The following is a 27,358-nucleotide window of genomic DNA, read 5'->3' as shown; positions in this document are numbered from 1 at the left end:
GAGATCTAGTGCTTACATATCGACGATTTAACATTTTTGATATAGTTGGATATTCTGATGCCGATTTTGTAAATTATTTAGATGACAGAAAATTCACTTTTAGTTATATTTTTATGATGGCAGGAGGAGCTGTTTCTTGAAAAATTGTCAAACAGATATTGACAACTTTCTCTACAATGGAGGCAGAGTAGGTAGCTTTTTATGAAGCTACATGTGAGGCTATATGGTTGCGAAACTTTATCTTGGGGCTAGGTGTTGTGAACAACATATTAAGGCCGTTGAAGATATTTTGTGACAATTCTGCAATAGTTGCTTTCTCTTGAAACACTAGGAGCTCTTCTCGTTCTAGACATATTGATATTAAGTATTTATTTGTTAGAGAGAAAATAGTCGAGTCTTGTATTTGTGTCGAGCATATTTCTACAGAACACATGTTAGCTGACCTACTAACTAAAGGTTTAGCTTCAAAACTGTTTCAGGAGCATGTGACTTAGAGTCTTCTATTGTATTTAGTTAGTGTGAGTTATGTGATTATTGATTGTTTGGTTATATTATTGATGCTCATATTCTGTTTTAAATATATCAATGACAATGTATGCCTGAATCACGTGCATTTTGGACCGAACGTACTTTATGTATTGAGATATTTTGATTAGTCTCGTGCCAGAGTCGCGAGCATTTTGGACAAGGCAATTGTTTATGTAATGAGACATTATATTTGGTCTCATACCTGAGTCACGCAAATTTTAAACAGGACATACTTTATATACTGAGACATATTGATTAGTCTCGTGTCTAAGTTACGCGCACTGTAGACAAGGCTTATTACCTATTAGAGATAATCTATTTAGTCTATGTCTAAGTCAGGTGATAATGAGTATAAGTTTGGTGTCCTATATCATGTCGATATAGTCACTAGACTAGGTGCTGTAACTGCATTTTGGACAAGGTCTATTGCTTTAAAGACATTCAGATTTTTCTTTGAGGCTTTTTATGGAAACAGGTGTTTGTCACTCTTTTGATTAGTTCCAAAATACACTTGCATCTCATTGGCCTGAGTTACGTGATTGCAATTATTGGTCATGTGTCGCATGCCTTGTCGGTGTATCGTCACTAGCTTATACTTGAAGGCACATTTTGAACAAGGTTTTCGGTTTTGAGATGCTTGTTTGTGTTTATGTTGTGATTAACTACAATGTTGTCCAAGTGAGAGATTGTTGTATTTATTTATAATGGATTAGCATTATAATTTAATCATTGGGCTTATAATGGGATGTGCTATTTTATAGACACATGGAAGCCACTACTCTCACTCCAATTGAATAGAATTAGCCCATTGAGTTATATGTGTGTTCTGTTGGCCCTTTTCTCTTCTCCTTGAAAAAAAATGGGGCTTAGACACGAATTGAAAACACACAAATATAAAGGGCAGAGAGTAGTATTGTTTTATAGAAACAAATTTCACTTCTCTTTTACAAGAACTCTAAAACTCCATAGAAAATTCATCACAAGTGATTTGATGTATATTTTTTTTTATTAATTTTCTTTACAAATTTAACAAGATATCTTGTGATCTCGATTTTATTCAAAATCCAACAATTGAACAATCCATATAATTAGATTATAATTTAGTTCCGTGAGCATGGAGTAATATCAGGTATTGGTATAAGAGCATTGACATTAGTTTGATCAAATTTATCTTCAAATTTGGCCAATATCAACACTTTTTTACATTTGCCTACTCCATCAAAATTCAATCCTCACATTGAATTAGCCATTTATTATCTATATAATAATAAAATATTATTAAATTAATAAATTTTTTATTTAATTTATTTTCTCACATTTTGTAATTCTACCAATTAAATGTTAATAATAATTATATTCTAATTAGATTAATATTAAAAAAAGTATTATTAAATGTTAATAATAATAATTATATTATATTATAATTAAATTAATATTAAAAAAGTATTATTAAATGTTAATAATAATTATATTCTAATTAAATTAATATTAGAAAAAGTATTATTAAATGTTAATAATAATTATATTGTATTAAATTAATATTACAAAAAAGTATTATTAAATGTTAATAGTAATTATATTCTAATTAAATTAATATTAAAAAAGTATTATTAAAAGTTAATAGTAATTATATTCTAATTAAATTAATATTTAAAAAAGTATTATTAAATGTTGATAATAATTATATTCTAATTAAATTAATATTAAAAAAATATTATTAAATGTTAATAATAATAATTATTATATTATATTATATTAATATTACAAAAAAGTATTATTAAATGCTAATAGTAATTATATTCTAATTAAATTAATATTAAAAAAAGTATTGTTAAATGTTAATAATAATTAAATTATATTCAATTAATATTAAAAAATATTATTAAATGTTAATAATAATTATATTCTAAATATTAAATGTTAATTATATTCTAATTAATTTAATTTATTTGTTTGGAATGATAAATTAATATTTTAATGTTTGATGAATGAGTAGTGGTCTTCCATCTTTAACCAACTACTGTAGCAAAAGTTCAAATTATTTTAGACTTGCCCAATCCAATGTGAAAGATTTTTGAGCCAAATTATGTAAAATTTGGCCAAGCATCTCATTTGGCCAAGCCAATGTGAATGCTCTAAGGTAGTTGTTGATGTGATCGGCACGTCTTTTTAAAAGTCTAATTTAAAATATAAATACTTTAGTCAAAGAGATTATACAAAAATATATTAAAAAAATGACATGATTTGATATAATATGTTAAATTATAAAGTTATTTTTATTGTAAAGTAAATCTAATATTTTATATGAATCTATGTTAGTTTATAAATTTATTTTTGTAAAATCTCAATTAATAACAATTCTTAAATTTTTAAAGTTGACACGTGTTTCTTTAAAAAAACATGCTTATGTCAATCTTTTAAATGGGTTGAGTTACCTTTGATTCAGGTTAGAAAAACACTATCCATATTTTTATTGGAAAATGATATTTGACAATCTGAGTTTATCGCTCAAATGGATCGCTTAATCTGACATTACCACTTGGTCATATTAAAAGGGGAAAAAAGAAGAAGCATAAACAATTGTTTTTTTCCCTCAACTGTGAGCCATCTTCTCTTTAGATCCATTTTTCATTCTCTATGTTTATTTATTTATTTACTTTTTATGAAGAGCAATGATTATAAAACAAGGCACATCAATTATAGGCTATGATTTTGAAAACAAGGGAGATTGATCAAAACTTTTGACATCATTATTATTTGGTAATGAATTAAATGATACATTTTGGGATTTGTTAAAGGATTTGATAATCGTTTATAGTTAATAAATCATTCCGTAGATGCTTGTCATCATAACAACAAATTAACACCGGTGATTAAAAAAAAAAGAAAAAATAGTTTGATGTTCTATTTCTGTTTTAAAACAGAGTAATGTCAGATACTGTGTAGGTTTTGTTCAGTTTTCTTTTTTTTTAAAAAAAAGTAAAATTTATTATTAAAAAAATTATATTTTTAGACAATTCTCAGATTTAGACACTTGCAAACTTATCAATGTCATTTCTCTTTTAACCTGACAGTTGACACAGGTCAAGCGGTCCATCTAGTAAACTCAAGTGGAGGAGTTGGATAATAAAAAAAAAAAAAATGTAGACGAGTTGGAGCGTCCATTTTTATTCATGCTACGAAACAGATCTTCCACGCGAAGAAGATAACTGGGCCAGGCCCGGGCACCAATATGTTGCTCAGTGGTTGAACCGCTCAATACCCAAACCCAACCAAATACTGTTCTCCCCACGCGTGTCAAAATCACAAACGACTCGAAAGTCTTTTAGGCTCGATCCTGCACACGCATCTAAACCCACGTAGCAACAAAGGAAGAGCCGCGCACGCACAGCGCGAGAGCTCGCTTCTTTGAAAATTGAAACTTCGTGGAATCGATCATACAACGTTTGTTTGCTGATACCACACCTTGTAGGGTGATAGATAGAGTGGGAGAGTGGGTGAGAGAGGAAAAGTAGACGCAATGAAGGGACCGAAAAGGCCAATCCACGCCGTGGCGACATGGGTTCGCAGACAGCCGCCCAAGGTCAAGGTGTTTCTTGCGCTTGTATCGGCCTTGGCCGCTCTCGTTCTCCTGCGACTGGTCGTTCACGATCATGACAACTTTTTCGTCGCAGCCGAGGCCGTTCACGCCCTTGGCGTTTCCGTCCTTATCTACAAGCTCACCAAGGAGAAGACCTGTGCTGGTAAGGGGCAAAAAACTCATCTCCTTCTTCGGTTTCTGTTTTAACTTCTTCTTCTTTCTTTTTTTTTTTTTTCTTTTTTTTTTTCTTTTTTTTTTTTTTCAATTTAACATTTTGATTTGGAATTGGGCCCTTGTGGGTCATACCGAAAGTTAATATCTTTGACACTAATAAAGGGATAAAATAGATTAAAGCTCTAGGCAAAATGGTTTGGCTGCCAGGGAGTAAAAAAAAGTGAAATATAATGGCTATAATGATTTGAGAATAATCCTTCAGCAACTAGAAAGAAGACTAGCTCTGATTGACATTTTACAAGGGACTTTTTTGAAGTATTGGAATCTGGCAAAGACTTGTGATTTATTTTCCGGCGGTTTGGAGGCAAATCGCACTCTGGATTAATGTACCGATTGATATGAACAAACACATGGCTGTCCTTCCTGCATGACCGTGCGACTTTTTACCGTTTACCTTTATATATGGTGTGATACATTCTTGCGTTCTCGAATTATAAGTTCTTTTATATTTTATATTTATTTTTTTCTAACCACAGAATTCTTTTGGGTATTGGGTGCTGAAACTGGTCTAGCGTAACTGTTTCTGTGGCTCTTTTATGGGAGAATATAGAAGATAATATTCTTTTGACAATACTAAGTCGAAAATTGTATGTCAGTGTTCTATTATGTCCCAAAATATTGTTCATTGGGAAAATTATGTATGCCCTTTCGCTCTTTGATTTGTTGGTGTTCTCAATTTATAGGGGAAATTGAATTACTACCATTATTTTCAATTTACTCCCTGAAATACTCTTTTTTTTTTTTTTAATTAAGTAATTCACTCCCTGAGAGACTAAAACTGATAATTAGAACCCTAAGCTATCAATTTATTCAATTTGCACCTTGACTAGAGTTTGAATTTCAAAATCAATGAAAAATAGGACGTGATATGATCATTGACTGAGGGTGCAAATTGACTAAATTTGATGGTTTTGGGTTCTAATTATAACTTTTAGTAGTTTAGGCCCTTAGGGTGCAAACTGAAAAAAATGATGGCAGTTCAAAAGTGCAAAATGTATTTTCCCTGAACTCCAAGCATATCATAGATATTCTTGATGGGCATTTATCTAGACAAGGTTCCATTTTTTAGTGAAAAAGTAAGAACTTGATCTCCTAACTATAAAGGTTTTCAAGCTTCCTTCATTCTTTTCCCTTTTTGCCCTGGCGTCAGTTTCTAGCTAGGGAAACTGCCAGATCTTTTTTTAATTATTATTATTGGCACCAGGTGTCCGGGAACAGATTCTTGACTAATACCGGGGGTGCACAGGCCCTCGGCAAGGAGTTTCCTGCAAATGCACCTCTGGTAATTCAAGGGAAAATCACACTGTAGATTGTTTGCACCCATTGGGATTCCAACCTTAGACCTTGGAGGGAGCATACCACCAATACCAAGGCCTTTACCAATTTCCAGATCTTGTTAAGATTATAACTGCTGAAATGCCCTTTTTGATTCAATGTTATTAACCATTTGCAGGGCTTTCACTCAAATCACAGGAACTAACAGCCCTGTTTCTGGCGGTTAGACTCTATTGCAGTTTTGTCATGGAATTTGATTTACACACAGTACTTGATTCAGCAACACTGGTGACAACTCTTTGGGTGATCTATATGATTCGTTTGAATTTGAAGTCTAGTTACATGGAGGAGAAGGACAACCTCAAAATTTACCATGTGGTGGGTCCTCAATCATTTTGCAGAACAAAGTAACCTTCCTTCTTGTATCTTAACATTTGTGGCATTTATATGTTTTTAAAAGCAAGTGAATGTAGGAAAAATTGCCAATGCGAGCTAAACTTGATTTCCTAGTTTGTTAAGTGGTGTCTCTTGCTGGTCATGAATGGCTATTTCATTGCAATGTTGCTTATTTGTCTGAAATATGGAACCGATTTTTTGTTTCTCTACATGTATCCATTTGTTTGCTGTTTTATCAAATTGTTTGGGTTCAATAAACTCTTTCTTACTTATCGAAAAAAAAATATTTCATCCTCTGAGTTCACTGCTAAACATATTGTCCTCATTCAAAGTAAAACATTATACTTGTTCATACTTCACTGTGGTTTGTTGAAGGTGAAACCATTTTAACGCTTCAAATTTTTGTAAAATTTATTTCTGTTTGCATTTCTCATAATTCCAATAGACATAGTTTTGCTAATATGGTTCATCTATTACTTCTGTTATAAATGATGCATGTTTCATAGCTATGAAAAACTTCCATAGATTTTACAGATTGATCAGGTCATAGTTTGTATGATTCCCTTCTGGGGTTTGTATGTTCAGGACTCAGTTCACCTTTTTATGCTCAAATAAGCATGCCAATTTAAGCTTCTCAAGTGTAACTCAAAAGTCAAGTATGGCTTGATGATTTGAAAACACTTGATAAGCTTAATCTGTTTATGCATCCATGAACAGAGTCATATTTCCTTGCTCTCAGAGATTCTTGGGCTGGCTGGACCATCGTTGTCCTGACAGGTTTTCATTAGATTTGATATGTGCACTTTCATAATTTCTTGGCAGTTCCCAGTTTCTGTGATGTATTGAAAAGCAAAAATATTTATTTCTTAGAATCTAGCAAAAAATAACTCGCTGTATTAATGTATTCTGATTAGTGAACCAATTTAGGTAATTTAAGGTCTCATCTTTTTTTGGTGCAGGTGATACCTTGTTCTGTGCTATCATTTATAATCCATCCTACAACGCAGCATCATATCTTGAACAGGATTTTCTGGGCCTTCTGTGTTTATCTTGAAGCTGTTTCAGTGCTACCCCAGCTGCGGGTAATGCAGAACACAAAGGTATGGTTTCAAAGTTACTCTCGCATGCTCTCTTAGTTTTCCATTGCGATGGTCCATCGTGCATGGCACTTTAAACTATTTTTTTATTAACTAAATTTCATAAATGACATTTTGATATCTTTTTTTTTTCTCATCTTTGTTTCTTCAAACTCTCAGATTGTGGAACCATTCACTGCACATTATGTATTTGCACTGGGGGTTGCAAGGTTCTTGAGTTGTGCACATTGGCTTCTCCAGGTTTGATAATGAAGCTCAAAACTGCCATATATGCCACATATGAGATACAATTCAGTTGTCTATATTCTGGTAATTGAGTGCGAGCTCAATTTTGCTACACAAGCCATCGTTGCTTTTCGGAAGCTACAAGCCATTGATATTGAACCTATGCTAAGAGTTACAATGTTCAAACCTCACCAACTTCGCACGTGTCAAAAAGTGAAGGGAAACTTGCAAGCAGTCTATTTCTCGATATCTTATAACATTATACAAATAACTAGCAGATACATTGTTATGCATGGACGCCCAAGTTTCTTCATCCTCGTGTCATTGGCCATTAACATGTTGATGGAACTAATCTGGGATTTGATTCATTGCTTGTGGTCCTAAGGTGTGGTAATTATTGCCTTTCTGAGTTCCTTACTTCATGGTTTCCTTCTTTTACACAGGTATGGGATACTCGAGGCCGCTTACTGACAGCTTTGGGTTATGGTTTATGGCCTCCAATGGTTCTCCTCTGTGAAATTGTGCAGACCTTCATTCTTGCAGATTTTTGCTACTACTATGTTCAAAGGTAGGTAAAAATTTCCTGATTTTGAAATCCTTAGATGCTGTACAGTACTTTCCTAGTAAGCGCACTGCAAAATTTTCCTCTGGATGCAGCATTCTCGGCGGACAACTTGTTCTGCGACTCCCCTCAGGAGTGGTGTAAATTTTGGGATGATGCCTCAATTTTGCAGTATACATCTAGTTAAGCAAGTCAACTATTATATATTGTTAGGGTTAGTATTTAGCAGTTGTGAACTTTGGACAGATTCTTCTTGACATGATGCATGTTTTAGAAGCTATCCTCAATTTGTTAGGTCCGAACTTTTTGCAAGCCCCTGGTGTGTAAAAGCTCTGAATTTGCACTTGGATTAATTTTATAAATGTAGAACTGTTCTTGTATCCTGTCTTTATGGAGAAAATAAATTATACACACATTTTTTCACAAAATCTAACTGTCCATAAGGCAATGCAGATGGCCCATGTTACTCACAGTATTGATAAAAGAAGCTTACCAAAAACGGAAGATTTGCACCAAATTATTATAAAAGAGTACTGTTATTGGGCAATCTGAAGCTTACAGCTTAGACGGCCCTCTTGACGTGGCATCACTGCTACGTGGTTTATTAAAAATAAATAAATTCAAAACACAAGGATATCTAAAATCACAAAAAGTGGAAGATTGAAATTTTAGGTTTTCTTTATCATTTTTGTGTGTGATTTTTTTTAATAAATCACTACCGTATGGTGGTGTCATGTGTCATGTCAAGAATATCATCTGAGTAATAAGTTTCAGATAGTCAAGTATCATCATTAAATAAAGTACACAATATTATTCTGTTCAGTAAAGAGAGAGAGGGAGGAGGGATTTTGATTTGGAAGGTTATCTAATGCTTTGTTAGGAACTCATTTCATCTTATCTTTTTTTTAAAAATTATTTAAATATAAATATTTTTTATTGTTAAAATTTTAATTTTTTTGTATAATCATTACAAGTTTTTCAAACTTTTAAATAAAATATAAAAAATAATTTAATTTTTTTAAATTTTAAAATAAAATTATATTAAAAATTATATTATAACAATATTTTAATTTTATAATATTATATTCAAAATTTTTTCTCTCATTTTTTAAATTTAATAAAACTTTTCAACTTAAATTATTTCATTATTATTAATAAATTTTTCATCTTATCTCATTTTTCGAAATCACCATGATATGTATTGATGGTAGTTTAGATGGTAAAGCTTTCCAAGTTTTCTTGACTTATAATATTGGGTACTAATTACAAGATATCTTTAGGAATGATAAGAAATGTAGAGCGAGGGTTTATTTATTTATTATTATAAATGAATATCTTGTTATATAAAAGAAGATACGAGAACAATCAAAATTAATAAATAAATTTTATTCATTTATATTTTCAATGTCCATATAAGCTCAAGGAAAGTATCAATATTACTCCTTTTTTTTTTTCATTGCAGTTACTAATATAATGCATTTTGTTAATATATCTAGAGCTGTAATATATTATGTACTGATCATGTATGGTTATATCTACAAAAATTTATAGTTATTTTTGTATATTTTTTTATATATTTTATTAATATGATTAATTATATTATTTTTATTTTAATATAAAATAATCGATTTGACTAAGTTCATCAATAAAATGTGTGACGGGGAAACTCAAATATCTATCACTCAATTAATAAACACTAAAGTATATTACACGTAATAAATGAAATGTTCTCACAGCTAAATTGCTAATCAGGTTTGGGCCGTTTGGCAGTATCACAGGGGAAGACAAGCAGGGTAATTCCAATCAGGAAAACATCGAACGGCCAATGAGGGGGAGATTTTCCAAGAGACGCATCGGAGCCGTGGATTCTGGGCCGCCGCATAGAGTGCCACGTAGACAGATTACACGATGGCATTTTGTGAGAGCGGAAAGGATGGGGCTTTGTCTGAGGTGGATGAAACGTCGGACATTCGGCGGTGATCTAACGGCCACAAGTGACTGCCAAGTGTGAACCGTCGATCATGGAATGACGTGAGAATGGAGCTCGAGTGTTATAAATCCAGAAAGTGGGATGCTAGAGAGAGGAAGAAAGAAGAAAAAGGCCAAGGGAGAGAGGGACAGAAAAGGTGGTGGCAGTTTCGCGACTCAGCGCCATTTTACGGTGCCAAAACCTTTGGTCTTCTTCCCCCTTTTTTTATAATTATTTTATTCCGGAGCTCGTGCTTGATATTTTCATGAGAGGAATGAGCTTCAGAGCCGTGATGTGTGACATCTGTAATGCTTTTTTGGGAGTTTCTTTTGACTTTCTTTTCTGGGTTTAAATTTCCACTCTCAGGTTTTATTTTTAATTTTTTAAATTAGGAGAAAGAGTGATAATATACGGGGAGTCGGCAGTGAAGATGGGTTTGGGATTGTCGGGAGATTCGCGCATTAAGGTTTTCTTTGATTCTCCAAGTGAATGAATGTGATTCATCCAGTATTTTGGTTCAAGGAGTCCTTTTACGGGTATTTATGATCTTTTCTATTTTGTCTGCCGAGTGCCAATGTTACCTGGCTCTCTCTAACACACTCTCTCTGTGGCCCTTTTTCTGTTCTGTTACCCTGCTTTATTTCACGAAGAACCTGATTCTCTGAACACAAGGAACGAATTTCCTCCCTTTGTTTTCTGCCATATCTTTACCAGCCTTTAGCCTCTGCCCCTGCCTCCTGTGTTCGTGTGTTTGTTTTTTTGTTTTATTTCACCGTCGAGATGCTTGCGAGCACTTCTACTGTGAGCTCAGAGAGAGAGAGAGAGAGAGAGAGAGAGAGAGACGGAGGGATATGTGGCAACTATAATTAATTTTGTCTTTCGTTGGAAAACCCAAACGCCACCTTTCCCGTTTTCTTTCCGGCGAGCTTTTCGCTAGAAACTAAAACAAAACAAGAAAAAAAGTCTGCGCTGTTCTCATCCACTTTCTTATTCACATTTTCATTTTTTCTTTCGTTGCAATAACGGAAACAATTTTATTTTTCTCCGAGCTTTGATTTCTCTGACTCGTCTCTCTTCTGTGATTGAAGAAACTCAAATTCTCGAAAGTAGAATGATCATAAATACATAAAAAGAGCTGGGCGTTCAGCGTTTCTCGTGGCTGGTTGGGTCCGATTAAATTCCGAGCCGTCGAAGCCTTTTTCAAAACTCAGATGTTGGGAGGTCAGAAATGGACAAAGTTTGAGACGTGAGGCTTGGAGCCAGTCGTCTCCTGCCAAGCCCGACAAGCTCTTCTCTGGTAAATTTTCACTCACACACAAATATACCAAAAGAAAACAAATCTCCCATCCATCTTGTACTTGTCGTTATCTGGGCATTCCTTGTTTCTCTTTATGATAAGGTTCGCCGATTATTCGTGTCCCGTGTCCCCTATTATTTCCTTTATTTTGGGCTCTTGTTGTTTATGTGTGTTTCGATTTGTGTATGATTGTCAAGGGTCAGATAGTGTTGGTGGGGACTTCGCACATGTGGAATGACATAATGAAGATAGAAGATTGAGAGTTGTTGGCAGGACAAGCTCGAGCTACGAAGACGACGAAATGGGTTGCGATCTGTCCGACAAAGAAGATGAGCTTCGCTTACAAGCACCGTCTACGAGTATTGATTCTAGCAAGAGATTAAAGATTCCCAAAAAGGTCGATAATTTTGATAAGTTGATGTTATATTATTGGCCATGGTCCTGTATTTTTTAGCATTTTTTTTTTCCTGATACTTCTCTACAGTTTTTTTATGACTGCAATGGTGTGGATCAGGCCTCTGTTCCGAGAAGGCTGCGTTCAGGTGCGTGGTGAATCAAACAAGCTGGTAGAATATTGCTTTTATTTTTCTACATAATTTTTCTTCCATTCGAGGGTCTGCAATATTATTTCTTTAGTGTTTTTTTAATTGTTTGTAGTGATAACTTAAGCGTTTGGTCCTTCTTCTTGGAAGTTTCTTTTGTTTTTTGTTTTTTGCTTTTTGAGTTTGATTAGGACTGAAGCAAATTCGAAGCTTTTTGCTTTTTCTTTCTTTTCTGCATTTAAGATTCTCTCGTGCGTAAATATTATGTAATTATTTTAAAAAAATAAAATCTATTATTAAAAAATTAATTTTCTTATCTTGTATTTATTTACTTTGCGTAAATATTATGCAATTATTTAAAAAAAAATAAAATCTATTATTAAAAAATTAATTTTCTTATCTTGTATTTATTTACTTTTTTTTAAATAATTATATGATATTTGTACAATTATTATTTCTCTTTTGAAAATACTTCATTACTGTTTATTATTTTATCATTACTTTTTACTACCATTTAATATTTTATTAATAATTTTTCATTATTTTTTTCATTATTATTTACAAAATATTTTAGATAACCACTACCCAATCACAACCTAAGAAGTTCTGAGTTTGACTTTTGTAAGAGAAATACTTTTGCATTAGTGAATCGGAAAGGTTTTCTTTATTAAATTTAAAACAGAATGCTTAGTGATTTTTTTGTTTTTTTGGTTGGATTAATTTTTGGGAGTTTCATATTTTAACATTTACAGCCATGAAGAAGCGCAATCACGAATCAGTTTCTCCACCTTTACCAGATTCAAAGAAGGTGAACCGTACAATCAGTGGAGTCGAAGAATCACCCATAAAAAATGGTGTAAAGAAATCTAAACTGAACTTGGTTAGTCCTCTCTAGCTCACCAGTCACCACCATCCCAGTATCGCTCTCTTTTGCCTTTTGCATTGAGCATTTCAATTGATAGACTTCAAGTTGTTTTTATAGAAACATGGAGGTTCAGACTGGTCCCCAGAACAGACTTTCTCTGGGCAAATAACAAAAGAGGAGGAAGAAGTAGTGGAGACCTTGTATGCATTGGCTGGAATGTTCCTCAACAATGATGCAAATGAGAAGGGTAAATTAGACAGAGAATATACAGAAGCAAAACCTTTGGCATTTACAGAGTCAAGGGAGAGTCCAACGTCTATGCAAGGTTTCTTCATATAGTTTCTTTATATGATATTTAGATCATTTGTTGTGGTGTTTTAATTTGTATTCTTTTATCAGATTCTGCACTTACAAATGACAACTTAAGTACAATGCCTTGGATAATTTCTAAGGCTACCAATCCCTCATCCAATACGCATAGTTTGCCCAAAGAAACTCGAAAAGTAGATTCTTTGAATGAACCCAGTATTCAAGAACAGCCAGATTTATCTAACAGAAAGAAAATTCATATGGAGTCGGATTGTCCTGTTCCTCAATTGAATGCAAGTAGCATGCCATTCTTGTCTAAGAGTGAGAGTGACGGTGAAAAGCCATTGCGCAATTATGAGATAAGCTTGGACACTGGGTGCGTTCTTTTTTTTTTTTTTTTTTTTCCAAAATTTTAAATAATTAAGTGCTCTCTTATCAGCTTGTCCTTTTTCCTGTTTTACTTTGTGTATAACTATTTTCTTTTTCTTTTTTTAACTGACCCAGCAGATTAAAACTACCTACACAACCGGAGACCCCACTAATTGAGCAAGTATCAGAGATGGCAATGGGGGCAGTAAATATAATTTCCAAGTCTAAACTAAATGGGGCCATAACTATTGCAAGTGAACCAGAACAACAAAAAATGATCAAGGAGCCCAAGGAAAATGGTAAATTTCTAGCTTGATTAGAAGTCTAATGATCATGTTGCTGGACTCTATCGTACTCTTTTTCTTTGACCAACAGTTTGCATATTAATCATATTAATATTGTGACTCTTATCGTACTCTTTTCTTTGATCAGCAGGCTCGGCATTGTGGCCAGGCTTGTCTTCAGTTGTGCCACATGGTGTCGGGAGTCCTGGTCCTTCTTTGCTGTAATTTTCTTACGTTCTTGTTATTTTGAATCGTTAATGTAGCCATTTTTTGGGTGCTTCCATGTCCTCACGCATTTAGCTGTCTCAGGTCCTCTGCTGCTGAAGTTCCAGGTTTGCTCGATACCGATATGAATGCCAGCAGACACAGGTCATTTGAAAATGGTTCTTCAAAGGGAGAGGTGAAGATGGCTTGTAATCTAATGATTATATCGCGTTTATGCTTCTTAGCTGTTGTTCACAACTTTAATATGAGGCTGTCTGTTTCCTCACAAATGATTGTGTGCTACTTTGATCATCTAATTGATACATGGTCAACTGTGCAGGTTTCAAAAGTTGCCGTTGAAAAAGATACATGGAAGAGGTGCTCTGCTCATGTTCATATAAGTCATCTCATTCAGAATTTACAAATGCCAGAGAACCAAGGGAGGTTGCTGCTGCAATCTAATCAATTGAGACTCCAGAAAGGACCAAATCTTGGAGCTCGTATGGCACTTAACAGCTTTCATGGGGTGGGGACTAGTTTCAACGGCACTATTTCTTCTACCACTTCATGCAATTCAACTGATGAAAGAAATTCAAATGAGGCTAAAACTGGTATTCTTTGCCAACAGCAACTCCATCAAGATCAGCCCCATGCTGCTCTGGCATCTGAGGCGTGCACTTCCCAGAAGCAGGTAAGCTTATACTGCAATTGCCAACGGTTTCTTCCCTTCCAATTCTTCTCTCTCCCCCTTTCTTTTTTAACTATTCTCTGTTACCCGCAGAGTTTCGATTTCTTGTCCTTGTTCGCTGGAGGTGGTGGGGTGGAAGTTAAGAATAGTGGTAATAGAACTGGTAACGGGTTGGATCCTTCGTCACAACACCAAGTTCCTTATCTTCAATCTCTTGCACAACAGCAGACTCTTTTGCCTTTTGCTATGCCTCAAACTCGCTATGCCTCTGCTGCTTACCCTGATCAGCTTTCAATAACATCATCAGCAGCAAATAAGGTTTTATTCTTTCTTTTAGGACACATCTACAAGTGTGTTAAGAAATTCATTCGAGCCAGTTAAACAATTGCTTGCAACTTTCTCTTTATTGTGTTCTATCCATCACCTGACTGTAACGAACTTGCAATAAGCTGCAAATCTGGTTGTATAATATGATTTAGTTGCTAACAACTTCAGATTTTCCTTGTCTTGTTAAGCTATAGAAATTCTAAAACTATGTTGTCATGCTTCATTGTAGGTACAGATGCGGGTAGCTCCATTTCTTGGCAATCCATTCAGTGTTCCTCATGTAAGTCCTGCAGCCTTGACAAAGCAGCAGCAGCAGCAGCAACAGCAACAACAACAACAACAGCAGCTGCAGCACCAACAACAGCATCAGCTGCAGCACCAACAGCAACAGTGGCTGCAGCAACATCAACGACATGAGCAACAGCAACACCTTTGGGCCGCTCAGCTAGCAGCTCATTACAGGCCTGTGGCAACTTCAGTATCTATGACCCAAATTTCGAGCTGGCAACAGGGAAGGCAGGATCCTCCTATGCTAATCCCATGTGCCCAAGCCAATATCCCACCGCCCCTTTCATCCCTAGAAGTACTTGGCCCTAAGTATGCTACAGCCTCTCAACAAAAGCAGCACCTTATGGCCATTACTCCATCCTTGCCCCCAGCCGGGATTAAAAAACAAGACAACGTTTTCCCCTCTACCAACGGAGAGACAGAAGGAGGGTTCCATACTGGTGGCATGCTGCCATTGCAATTACTCTGTAATGAGCACCTTTGATGTGACTTGCATTGGCAGTTGTTTGATAAGGCAATGGGGTGGGCAATACATTATTGCATCAATTCTTTCTGTTCATACTCAAGTCTTCATGTGGCATGATGAAAAAAAGTGCAGATACATGCAAGGTTTAACTGATTGCCATGTATGGAATATCAAATGATCAGAAAAAGAATGCCGTGCATTTCATAATATCAAATGATCGGAGAAAGAAGAGCATCCAAGTCCAGGCAAAGGAAAATTGCTGGGACATGTGCATATGTTGGGGGGAAAACCTGAGACCTGTCAGCTGCTGCTGGAGATGGTAATTAAGTTTTGTTGTATGATCCTTTTATCAGCATCTACGGTCACACTGATGTCTTTTTACAGAGAACATTACTAAATAGAATCGTCAAACTTCTTTCTACTTGCCTGTCCCCCACAGAATTTCCTTTTTAGGTTGCTTCCATTATTGTTGTTGACCTTTCCTGCCTCAGCTTTACTGCTTTAGGGTTTGAGGTTCACGCTAACCACTTAAAGAATAAAGGGCAACGCCAAAAAGTAAAAGGGATCAAGCAGTAAAGAATGAGACCAGAATATGGGTCTCAAGCAACTTCAGTGGAATTCCGGCATTGGCTCAGCGACACTATCACAAGATGGGTTCTGCTAGGGAAATGGTGATGTCTCTCTCTCTCTCTTCTTCTTTTCCCCCTTTTTGGGGGGGTTGAATAGACTGTCAAGAGGAAAATTTTACAAACTACCCTTCATCCCACTATGATGAGGTAGCATTGCTCATCAATCTTTAAATTTTTTCTTTAAAAAAATAGAGGACGATTAAGGGCGATAAAAGTGCCAAATTTTATTGGAATGAAAGGGAGATGAGAATGGTTTGTGGATGTTCTTAGATAGCGATCAATCCTTCAAATATGTTAGAACCATGCGATTATACTCGATTATGCACCATCAAATGTAACTATAAATGTCATTTTCATTGCTTGATAATGCATTTAAGTATCATGAAATGTGATTTCAAGATTTTGTTGTGTTGCAAGTGTTCGTATTAATTCATTATGATATTGCAATGTCATTGTACTTATTTCTTGTACCTTTATTTTCCTTGAGAATTCATTAGGCTAGAGGGTACTGGATGAGGATGTTAAGACATTAATCAATTTTTAATTAATTCCTTAAAACAGCAAGGACTGGTCCCAAAATTTAAATGCCACTTTCGCCTAATTGCATTAAATCTTGGAGCATCCTTTTGGGAATGAATAATTTTTTTTTTCAAATAGACTGCTAGAGACTAGCTGGACTTTGCTATATACAAATATTTTCCTTTGTATATTGTGGGTGCGTGGCTTACGCAACAGCTCTTTACTTGTGCTTAAGTATGTTGAGGCAAAAGTAGCACGTTCCAAACAACTGGCACTGGCACATACCCGCACTACCAAAGATGTAAGCACAGCATTGTGAAGATGAAACTTCAGGTCACATTCCACGCAGCTTTTCATTTCGTTATTAACAAGATTTGGTGCCCAACACTTTCTCCACTCAGGATTCATTCGGACAGTCCAATGGAGGCCACATTCTTTTAGCACCTTGCTTTTGTTGGAATTTCTTTTTGAAATAAATGTCTAGTGAACATAAGAGTTTATTATTTTTATTATTATTTAAATGAGATATTTTTTCTATTTTACAAAATTGTAGTCCATGTTTTAACTCATACGCTAGTTGGTGTGGGATCTATTTTTCTCCTATTTCACCTAATATGGTTCTTTTTCCTTTTTCATCTTAAAGAAATTCATGAATCTAACTCATTTTATAAAACCGATTCTGTTAAAAGAGGTTTGCACATTGCTTTTAAACATGCACACAAATCTTGTCCACATATAATGTGAGTTTTATTCCTCAATACCATTTTTCAAGTGCAGCCAGTATTTTTCCTGATCCTTGTTATGGGATAAGTAGTGTGAGTCTTTATTCGTCTTGTAGCAGTCTTTGATACTATGGAGAAATTCATGTATCTAACTCATCTCATAAAACCTACTAGAGAGGTTTATACATTGTTTATAAACATGTCCATGATCTTATCTACAGTGAAATTTATTTCTCATCACTTTCACCAACTTTTTTTTTAAAATCTCTAAATAAGGTTATCAAATGAATCTTGGAGTCCATCTTTTAACTCGTAAACTAGCTGGTAACACTTAATATTATTCAAAATATTTAATTCTTACGAATGATAATAATAAATATTGTACTATTAATTAACATGTCTTGTATGTCTCTATCTGTAATCCACCTATGGAGCAGTACAGCAAACATCAATATGCATTGTGAACGTGCAGAGTCTCGTTTTATTCACAGGCAGCAAAGTGGGAAAAGAAGTGGGGGACCACGGTACAGTAATGATAAAGGAAACACTTTTTCTCGTTCGATTTTCTGATATACAAGGGGAAATTGGCAGTAATGATTTTTCTGAATAATTACAGGAAAAAAAAAAAAAAAAAAAAAAAAGCGACAGATTGCACACCTGAAACACAGAAAATTTTCACTCTAACTTCTCCAGCTCGCCCATTCTCTCAATAATCGCCTGCAAGTTGAAGCAAAAATCAGCCAAACACTTCAGTCGCGGTACTGCAAATAGATATCTTATGAAAAAACCAATATTAGTTGCTTCTAAGTTATTATAAATATAAGACCCCAGTGAATTGGAATCAGACTTTAACTATATGACACAGGTTGGTGCTGTAGCTGTAGTCCTTTCCAATATGAAAGGAAGGAGAAGGGGGGGGGGGGGGGGGGGGGGGGGCAGGAAGAGAAGCTACAAAAGTGGCAGAAATTAGAAAAACCATTTACTACGAACAATATGAGGGAGAAGGAAAGGCAAACAAGCTTCGGTCTTGGCATACTCTAGATGCAAGAATATGCACGCCTTTGGTCTTGGCAAACAAGCTTTAAAGATTAAAAAAACTATTCTAGATGCACAAGGGAAGCACAATGAATTCACACACCTTTTTGCTTGTTTCTTGGAGCTCTCCAGCAAGAATGAATTCATCAAGTATCAAATAAACCTTCATTGTATTATTATTTTTTAATCAAAATAAAGGATCAGTAGAAGAAGTCAATAAAAATAAAATAACCACAACAATACTCCCCAAAACACACACGTGGAAGGAGTAGAGCATATATTAAAACTTCAAGATCAAGCAATATCCTCCTATCTTCCATACATACTTCTTGCCACAGGAGTCAATATAACCTGAAGATAGTGCACGCATGCTTGGCCCAACACTATGCATTGTGCAGCATGACTAGCCTAACATGAAGGGAATCAGAGATTGTGTTGTAAATGAACAAGGGCATTGCAGAAATGCCAAACATCGTTTTCCAACGAAATCAAATCCACATGAAATAGATACATGGGAACTGTGCATTAATTCCTTGGTGCCATGGGAAGCCATATGAAAGAAGATATATACAGTCATTTCAGTGCAATAGAGAGTTAGATTCTAACACATTCTGACTGCTCAATAGAATTAGTTTAGTTTCTCCGTCCCAAAAACAAGGGAATATGAGCTTTTAATCAAACATTGAATGGAGTAATGAAACTAAACATAAAAGTAGCAATCGTATTAGAGGAAAAGAATAAGAAAGTACATAAAAGGATGAGACAAACTTGACTCTGAAGCAACTGACAATTCAGAATAATTGAACAAGAAAACACAAGGTGAAAATCTTGAGAAAACTAGATGTCAAATCTAGCTTGCACACATTTCTGTTGAAATTGTATGCTATATCTACAGAAACACCCCATTGTATCCAACCCATTAACAGTAATGTCAGCATTGTAGCAATCAACAGTACGGCAGTACAAATATCAACACAGCTGCTCTCAAGTTTTCTCAGATGTTTTTCGATATTTCCTTCCCCAATATCACTCATGCACAAAACATTTTCAATTTCAAATCTTCAACTTTTTCATTTAATCATTATCTATTCATTACAACTTTTTCAAACTCCCAAACAAAACAAAAAAACTTTTTCAAATTTCAAAACAAAAATTATATTAAAAAATTATATTCAAACAATTTCTTAACTTTATAATATTTTTATTCAACTTTTTTCCCCTCATTTCCCAAAACTCAATAAATATCTTAATTCAAATAATTTCACTATTATTCACAGATATACTGAGATATTCTAAGTATCCAAACGGACCCTAAATTTGACCAAAATATATCTAATTAAGACTAAGGATTAAATCACAGCAACTTTGATTTAAAATTTGGTTGTTGTATGGAAACAAAGCTTAGTTGGAGTAAAAAAATCATTATAAAAAGTAAAAATTCACTTTTTTTTTTAAATAACACATTTCTGTTAAAATTCATATTTACAGAAGCACTATTCTAAGTAGGAAACTGCTTAAGTTAAAAATGATATATTAATTAATATTATACATTCATTTTGCCGAAATTTCTCACTTTCAAGGACTAGTTAAAATGATGCTTTCCTCATAGTTTTAAACACACTTTTCTCGATCACCATATGGTGTTACATTTAAAATTCTATTTGGAATGGTGCTTTCATGGTATTTCTTTGTCTCCAGTCATCACTTCAAACAATTCACTCATCATGGCACAAGAGGAGAAATTCCTAACAACAATTTACACAGGCGTTACTTGAAATAGCGGTTCAAGGAAATAATTATTTCTAAAAGCATAAGTCCCATAAGCTCTCTTGTCATGTTATTAGAATCTTTGTCCAAACACATTACTTCCTGTTACAACTAGGGGTGAATTCGGTCCGGTCCAGTCCGGTCCGAGGAGGTTTTACGGACCGGACCGGACCTATTCGGTCCAGGGTTTTCCCACCCTGGACCGGACCGAACTTCATACGGTCCGGTCCGGTCCGGTCCCATTCGGTCCGGTCCGGTCCGGTCGGTCCACCCTATGAGTTTTTTTTTTTTTTTTTTCAATGACATTTTGTTTAATACTTATGTAATTATATTGTGACATATTTAATATATATACATATACTATACTATTATATATATTAATAATACACTACTACTATTAGTAATAGTGATAATTATATATGTAACTATATCATGTAATAATAATAGTAATAATAGTAATATATGTAACTATATGTAATATTAATAACTAATACTATTAGTCTATTAGTACTAATACTATAACTAATAAATATATGTAATGATAGTGATAATATATGTAATATTATATTAAATAATAGTAATACTCTTATTACTAATATTCTATGTAGTTATAGTGATTTAATGCTAACATATTACATATTAAGTTAACTATACTAATACTATTATAAATTTACAAATATATGATATATTATAATTTATACTATAACTTTTATAATATGTTAATACATTAATATATATACTAGTACTATATTTTTTTTTGATCGGTTATACTAGTACTATATATTATAGTTAATAGTTATATATTAAAGAATATAGTAATACATTGATACTAAATATATATATAATATAGTTATAGACTTACAATGATTTAGTTATTATGAATTTATAATTAGTATAACTATATAATTGTATTAGTATTAGACTATTAGTAATTCAACTATTATATAAATAATAATTTTTTTTTTAATCTATTTGGTCCGGTCCCGGTCCGGGGGTTAAAAACCCCCGGACCGGGACCGGACCGAATACTTTCGGTCCCTTAAAAATTGGACCGGGACCGGACCGGACTCATTCGGTCCGGTCCGGTCCGGTCCGGTCCAAAAATGACCGGTCCGGACCGTTCGACTTTCAGCCCTAGTTACAACCACTTTTTCACAGTTTTCCTTCGGCCAGAAAGAAACCACCATTTTTTTTTTAGCAATGCTACATACAGTCCCCAAATGCAATGCTGTCATAGGCAATTTTATCTTTAAAAATTTTTTAAATTACTAAAATATCCCTCATAAAATAATGTTTTTTCTTTTTTAATAAAGGGTCTACACTTGCAGTCCCCACTTGAGGACTGCAAATAGAATTTCTCTGTTTTTTTTTAATCACACAATTAACATTTGATCAACAAACTTCATTTCAATCTTCCATTTTATCCACAAAAAATTCTTTGTCTAGAGACATCATTTAAGAAAATAATTTTACTACAGCGCCATTACTTGACACTAGCATTGATAGATTATATACCAGAAGCAGAGAAGCATTGAGTTGCTGTGATTTACAAATAAGTGGGAAAGAAAACTCATTATTAAGTGGCAAACCTTGTGAAAGTTAAAAACCAAATCTAGCTCGCACACATTGCTGAAGAAATGGTCCAAAATCTCGACAAATAGATGGATGCACTCCAAATAGGCCAACTCATTATCAGTAATGTCAACACAGAGCGAGAAAAATAACCCTGCATATCGCCTGTATATTACTTTGTGTGTGCGGAACTGCAACAAGCAATATAATCAGGTAGTTAGCACATAGTAACAACAGGAAAACTTCAATGCAGCAAAGCAGATCAAAGGAAGCCAGCCTGTAATTATTTCAAGTCGGCACATTTAACCTAATCCAAGCTTGGAAATTAGGTTTAGTAGCCGAGGGTTGATTAACTTGATTTTATTTTCTTAAGCCAAAAATACAAGAAATGTAAGAATGAAAGCTCTCCATTACAACTTCCAACCATTCCCTGTACCAAAGAAAAAAAAAAAAAAATCCTCAAATTTTAAAGAAGATGAGAACAAATATATTTCACCTCGACAAAATTTGTGAATTTGGGATCTCTGTTTACCACCAATCGATGAACCTACAAAGCCAAGAAATTCAAAAAACTAAAAAATTCGCCCCTTCCCTACAATTATACTACGATAAAATTAAATGAAGACGATGAAGATCATACCTCGTATTCGACTTTGTGCTTCTCGGAATCCTCGAGAGGAACGTAGTACTTGGCAAGACGGGTCTTTCCCTGCCTGTTCTGTAGCAGTATGAACCGGATCTACCAAATCAAAGAGTTAACGATACGGTCAAGAACATATAAACCGATTAAGACCAAACACTAGATGAGAATGAATTCGATATTAATTGAAGTACCATTCTCCCAATTATGAGAGGGAAATTAAGCAGTGAGCAGCTAGGAATTAAATGAATTTCGATAGAGCTAAAAAGGCACAATTTCGTTTTCCAATTCAGTTCTAGTCTTTGCACGAGGCGAAGAGATTTCGAGCAAAATCTAGCGCGTGCGCATGGCAGACGAAGGAACGGTGTCCCAATTCAATTCTCATGCCACGTATATTGTAATATCCAAATTTTATCATTAAAATTAAATTATATCATATAAATATTTTTATTAATTATGTTCTATATATCAATTTAAAAATAATATTATATATAATTATTTTTATATTTTTTTAGATATTTTATTGATGTAATTAGTTGTGATATTTTTTTAATACATAATCAATTACATTAATAAAATATTTAAAAGAATACGTAAAAATAATTATATATAAAATTTTTTATAAATAGTTTTCTTAAAAATATGCACAATTTCTTTTTAATAAGAAAAAATCAGTTTAGTATTTTAAGATATGGAATGTATTATTCACGAGTATTTATGAGAGATTGCACTTTTTTTATTTTTATATAAAAGAAATAGAATCTATCATAAAAATTATTTTTATTTTTTTAATGGTATAATTAGGCGCCCCCACAAGGTATACCTCAATTACAAAACCATGATTAGTAGGCATTTTTAAATAAAAATTAGTATTAATTATTCTAAATTTTGTTATATTTACAAGTATAATTGATGATAATGAAATTTAAAATAGAAAGTATAATTAAATTTTATAATCCGCCGTTGATTAAAAAAAAAAATTGCATCCATTTTTACTAAGAATAATTCTACTATTACATAGTAAGTACAGAATTCGATCTAGTGAAGTGGGCACGAAGAAAGGAAGTCCCCCCATGAAATATTATTGCATCTCTCACCCCTCTTCCTTGCATCACTCGCCCTTACACGTACTCAGCATCTCTCTCTCACACTCTTTCTCTCACAGTCACAATTCCAAATATTTAAAGGACATCCTTGAATTTTCATTCAATAATCCTACGCTCTGATCTCTCTCTCTCTCTCTCTCTCTCTCTCTCTCTCTCTCTCTCTCAAGGGTGCCTGATTAAACATGGATAAGGAAGATGGAATTGTGGTGATGAAAAGGGTGGAGATTGATACGGCGGCTCCCTTCAGGTCTGTCAAAGAGGCCCTCTCATTGTTTGGAGACAAAGTTTTAGCTGGGGAGCTCTATGCCAGCAAGCTCAGACAGGTCAAGGTGACCATATATACGTACATACATTATTCACTTAGATTATTTCGGTTCTTTTTCATTGGAGATCGCCATTTTGATAGGCATACATTTTTCTAACATGTTCGGATATTGATTATGTAATTAGTATGGTACTTGAACCAAATTAAATTTACAATTTCTTATCATGTTTGGATTTCAAGAAATCGTGAGACAATTCTTTTCTTTTTCTATTTCCCCAACATTCATCAATACATGAGTCATGACTTAAATTCAAGACATATGATCTGATATCACGTAAAATTATCACTTGTCTTAAAGTTTAAGTGATGAGAAAATATAAATTTTATTATTTATTTATTTATTTGAGATTATGTCAAGCATTAATTGAATCTGACAAAAGATGTTGGTCATATAGATGCAGGATGGAGGTAGTGAAAATGGATGTTCTGGTCTTTCAAGGCTCGGAAATGTTACAGCTGAGCTAGAGGAGACAAAACAAAGCCTCCAGAAAGCAAAAGAAGAACGCATGCTTTTGGCAACTTGCCTCTCCTCTATGAAGACAGAGCTTGAACGGACAAAGCTTGAACTCCAACAATTGAAGGAACATGAATCCGACAAACAACCCATGGAAACAGAGTTTGAAGACGTCAAGTTTGTTGAAGACTCTACGAAATTTGAGGTCAAAATACAAGACTCTGATCACAAAGAAGAAGAAGAAATGGAGTTTCAAAAGAAAAGATATGTGACTAATTTTGCAAATCCTCCCTCCTTCGAACAAGTTTCAATCCCACAAGTTGTTGAAAAACTTGAGAGGCACCCTTCTCCCAAGAAGAAGAAGAAGAAGATCAGCACGCTGATCCCTCTAATCGGAGGGATTTTTTCGAAGAAGAAAGGCAGCCCAGAAGTTGCATTGCCTCAAGTTCCCTAACTGCATTTCAAAGTACTCGACATGGTACATATTTTGGGTTCCAAAAATTAATAACAAACCGTTTTTTTTTTTTTTGTCGACTTTTCTTTTAATTTCCTCGACTATTCTAGCCAGTAAAAGTTGGCCCGGAATGGAAGGAAATTGCAACTTTGTAAGTATATAATATGTTCATATCTAATAAGGGAGTTAAGTATCCTACTTATAAAGCAGTACGTGAAGATATTATCTATTTACTTTTTAAAATTGAAATTAATGTAGTGTTTTGCACACATGAACTGGTTCCAGCAATGCAGGCCCGAGGGCTTCATATCTACACATAAGATATTATCTATTTACTCTTTTTTTTCTTTTTTTTTAATCTAGCCAATTTAGATAATAGAGTATATTGAATACTCTATTGTTATTTATTATTTTATTATTATTTATTATTTATTTTTTATTATTATTTAATATTTTAATATTATTTTTTTACCATTTTTTTTTTCTATTTATAGAATATTTAAAATCATTTCAATACTCAATCCCAATCTTTTGAAAATGAACACTACAAGCTCTCTCTTTTTCGTAAACACAAAATCGAGCTGTTTCGTGGGGATAAGGGGAGTGGCCCAATGGGCCAATTCCTTAAATCTTAAATGGACCCCGACATATTAATTGACTGGACATAATAATAAATTAGCCCAACTAGATTTTCAGCTTATAACTTCCTTTAAATTGACTGGACCGCGACATTTTTAATTGCTTTTTTCGACGAGGCCATACATCAACGAGACATCCCTCTCGCCCCAAAACAAAAGCTTTTTTATTTCTCGATGAAGATTTTGCTGGAAATTATATCTTCATCTTCATGAATGGTAAACGAACCGATCATGAGGATGTCATCATCTTGGACCTTCTTCCATATGGCCAACTATCATATCCCCCCATACATGGTTAACGAGAAGTCAAAGGACACATGCAAAAATGTATCCATAAAAACAAGTATTTATAATGAATTATTTACTATAAGAATATATAACTATTTATAGTAAAAAATAACTCATTTTAATAAAAAAATCATCATTTTTATGGTATATAACGGGTTATAAATAAACATTTTTCTAATAATGATTTAAGGTTTATCATCAATATCCAACATAACTCACAATAATGAAACCCTCGGCTCTCTCTCTCTCTCTCTCTCGCTCTCGATATATATATATATACACACACCTATGTATATCAATTGTAGGCCGGGCGGCGTCAAGATTGGAGAAACGAAAGAGAACAGGTAAATTAGCAGGGTATTGGAATTTTTTTTTTGTTTCTATCATTTTCTTTTAAGTATTTTTTAAACATTAATTCTTAACCATTAAAAAAATTAAAAATATATATAAGTTTACTAATAATCACTTCCTTAATCATTAAATAAAATAAAAAATTATAAAAAAAATCAAATACAAAAAGAGTAATAAATAAATAGTAGAAGGATAGTAACCTATCATTTTCCAAATTAACATAATTAAAACAGGTCAACAGTACTGAACTCATCATATTTGCATTTTCTGTATGAATATGTGCTTTAGAACCAAAGAAAGAACGATCGAGAAGAAAGAACTGATAAAAGAAGAAACAGGAACATGGCAGTTAATTAAACACGGATATATATATATATATATATATATATATTTCCATTATATCAAACCATAACATCGGATTTACGACCATCCAAAATCCCATCCTGCGACGACTTGTTGAAGAACTCGATGCAGTCAGCGATGGCCTCGTTGTAGTGCGAGTGAGAGGAGTAATAAGAGCTGCATGAAGTCTTTGGCGGCTCAAATCTGTCACAGCTCTTTTGCCTCGAAGCCGAACTTCCGGAGGTAGGTGCTGATGAAGAAGAAGACCCAGGAGAAGGGAGTGAAAACAACAGGCGCATGAGAATCTTACGGAAACGATTAAAGAGCTTCATTGCAGAAAAGTTAATTAACTTGGGAGAGACACTAGTACAGCTGGTTTGATCCGGAAGATGATCAGCTTCACAATAATTACCGGTTACTTGAACGATGAAGCTGCTCTCTCGTTGGGGAGGCCTGTACTGCATCGTATTGATCTCCCTTTGACGCCTCCGGGAAGTGTAATGCTATGATGGGTGTCGTTTGCTTCTGTGGATTTATACAAAAAGGGGTGAGATTTTCCAGGAATTTTTTCTATGGGAAGACTCGAAATAAAGAGCATATTTTTCTTGGGGGAGAAAAAGATGTGTTGGCGAAGTTCATGTGCCCAAATCATTTGCATGGGCTTCCTTGTCCTGACAGAAAGATTTGTTTATTGGATTTCTATGATCATCTTCAAGTTAAGTAATGTAGGTTTAAGAAACGTACCTACAAAGTTTAAGAGCACTTGGGTCTTAATTTGTTAAATTTTATGATTCAAAGTTTGTTAATAAATGTTTGAAAGTGAAAGTGAATGATGAGTGACCCCTTTTTGTCCCCCTAATAAATCCTCAGCGACCAAATTTTTGGTGTTTGAGAATGGTATATTACTGATTTCATGGAAAGGTTGTTAGCCAAAAACGATATTAATTAAAGGCTTGTTTGGTAACATGATAATCTCATTTCATCTTAAAATTTCTCATATTATTTTTCTTA

The 27,358-nt window shown here is 34.0% G+C and overlaps 5 protein-coding genes across 26 annotated transcripts; 3 read left to right on the top strand and 2 right to left on the bottom strand.

The window, feature by feature from the left end:
- The first annotated feature begins 3,844 nt into the window (after positions 1-3,844).
- LOC122274781 (ER lumen protein-retaining receptor erd-2.2) lies at positions 3,845-8,325 on the top strand. The gene is made up of 6 exons (XM_043083817.1): positions 3,845-4,271; positions 5,796-5,995; positions 6,973-7,113; positions 7,270-7,350; positions 7,779-7,903; positions 7,993-8,325. Exons 1-6 carry the CDS (start codon positions 4,049-4,051, stop codon positions 8,039-8,041), a joined length of 819 nt encoding a protein of 272 aa, XP_042939751.1. The 5' UTR covers positions 3,845-4,048; the 3' UTR covers positions 8,042-8,325.
- A 1,345-nt stretch (positions 8,326-9,670) lies between these two features.
- Positions 9,671-16,550, top strand: LOC122318336 (myb-like protein K). 16 transcript variants are annotated; one of them, XM_043135597.1, is made up of 14 exons: positions 9,678-10,171; positions 10,259-10,332; positions 10,955-11,163; positions 11,361-11,560; positions 11,648-11,705; positions 12,458-12,585; positions 12,688-12,895; positions 12,970-13,255; positions 13,384-13,547; positions 13,681-13,753; positions 13,842-13,932; positions 14,077-14,427; positions 14,518-14,742; positions 14,981-16,550. In XM_043135597.1, the coding sequence occupies exons 4-14, from the start codon at positions 11,465-11,467 to the stop codon at positions 15,521-15,523; spliced, it is 2,223 nt and encodes a 740-aa protein (XP_042991531.1). In that variant the 5' UTR covers positions 9,678-10,171; positions 10,259-10,332; positions 10,955-11,163; positions 11,361-11,464; the 3' UTR covers positions 15,524-16,550. The 16 variants fall into 16 exon arrangements, 15 of the variants coding, with proteins under 15 accessions (XP_042991535.1, XP_042991537.1, XP_042991536.1 ...); XM_043135603.1 differs by having other exon boundaries at positions 9,674-11,163; positions 14,077-14,262; positions 14,365-14,427; XR_006244800.1 differs by having other exon boundaries at positions 9,678-11,163; positions 14,981-15,824; positions 15,997-16,550.
- Positions 16,551-17,829: 1,279 nt separating this feature from the next.
- Positions 17,830-22,770, bottom strand: LOC122318338 (AP-2 complex subunit sigma). 4 transcript variants are annotated; one of them, XM_043135607.1, is made up of 7 exons: positions 22,584-22,769; positions 22,390-22,488; positions 22,246-22,296; positions 21,767-21,940; positions 18,514-18,573; positions 18,033-18,092; positions 17,830-17,941 (listed from the first exon to the last, which is right to left on the bottom strand). In XM_043135607.1, exons 1-6 carry the CDS (start codon positions 22,584-22,586, stop codon positions 18,051-18,053), a joined length of 429 nt encoding a protein of 142 aa, XP_042991541.1. In that variant the 5' UTR covers positions 22,587-22,769; the 3' UTR covers positions 17,830-17,941; positions 18,033-18,050. The 4 variants fall into 4 exon arrangements, with proteins under 4 accessions (XP_042991541.1, XP_042991543.1, XP_042991540.1 ...); XM_043135609.1 differs by lacking the exon at positions 18,514-18,573 and having other exon boundaries at positions 22,584-22,770; XM_043135606.1 differs by having other exon boundaries at positions 17,830-18,092; positions 22,584-22,768.
- Positions 22,771-23,573: 803 nt separating this feature from the next.
- On the top strand, positions 23,574-24,937 carry LOC122319200 (WEB family protein At1g75720). 4 transcript variants are annotated; one of them, XM_043137157.1, is made up of 2 exons: positions 23,574-23,818; positions 24,222-24,937. In XM_043137157.1, exons 1-2 carry the CDS (start codon positions 23,678-23,680, stop codon positions 24,726-24,728), a joined length of 648 nt encoding a protein of 215 aa, XP_042993091.1. In that variant the 5' UTR covers positions 23,574-23,677; the 3' UTR covers positions 24,729-24,937. The 4 variants fall into 4 exon arrangements, with proteins under 4 accessions (XP_042993091.1, XP_042993090.1, XP_042993089.1 ...); XM_043137156.1 differs by having other exon boundaries at positions 23,575-23,824; XM_043137155.1 differs by having other exon boundaries at positions 23,576-23,818; positions 24,216-24,937.
- A 1,315-nt stretch (positions 24,938-26,252) lies between these two features.
- Positions 26,253-27,085, bottom strand: LOC122274257. The gene has a single exon (XM_043083278.1). The coding sequence runs from the start codon at positions 26,809-26,811 to the stop codon at positions 26,407-26,409; it is 405 nt and encodes a 134-aa protein (XP_042939212.1). The 5' UTR covers positions 26,812-27,085; the 3' UTR covers positions 26,253-26,406.
- Positions 27,086-27,358: the final 273 nt, after the last annotated feature.

This window comes from Carya illinoinensis, chromosome 8 (genome assembly GCF_018687715.1).
Source record: "Carya illinoinensis cultivar Pawnee chromosome 8, C.illinoinensisPawnee_v1, whole genome shotgun sequence".
Taxonomy (NCBI): Eukaryota; Viridiplantae; Streptophyta; class Magnoliopsida; order Fagales; family Juglandaceae; genus Carya; species Carya illinoinensis.
This window is presented reverse-complemented; position numbering and strand designations above follow the sequence as displayed.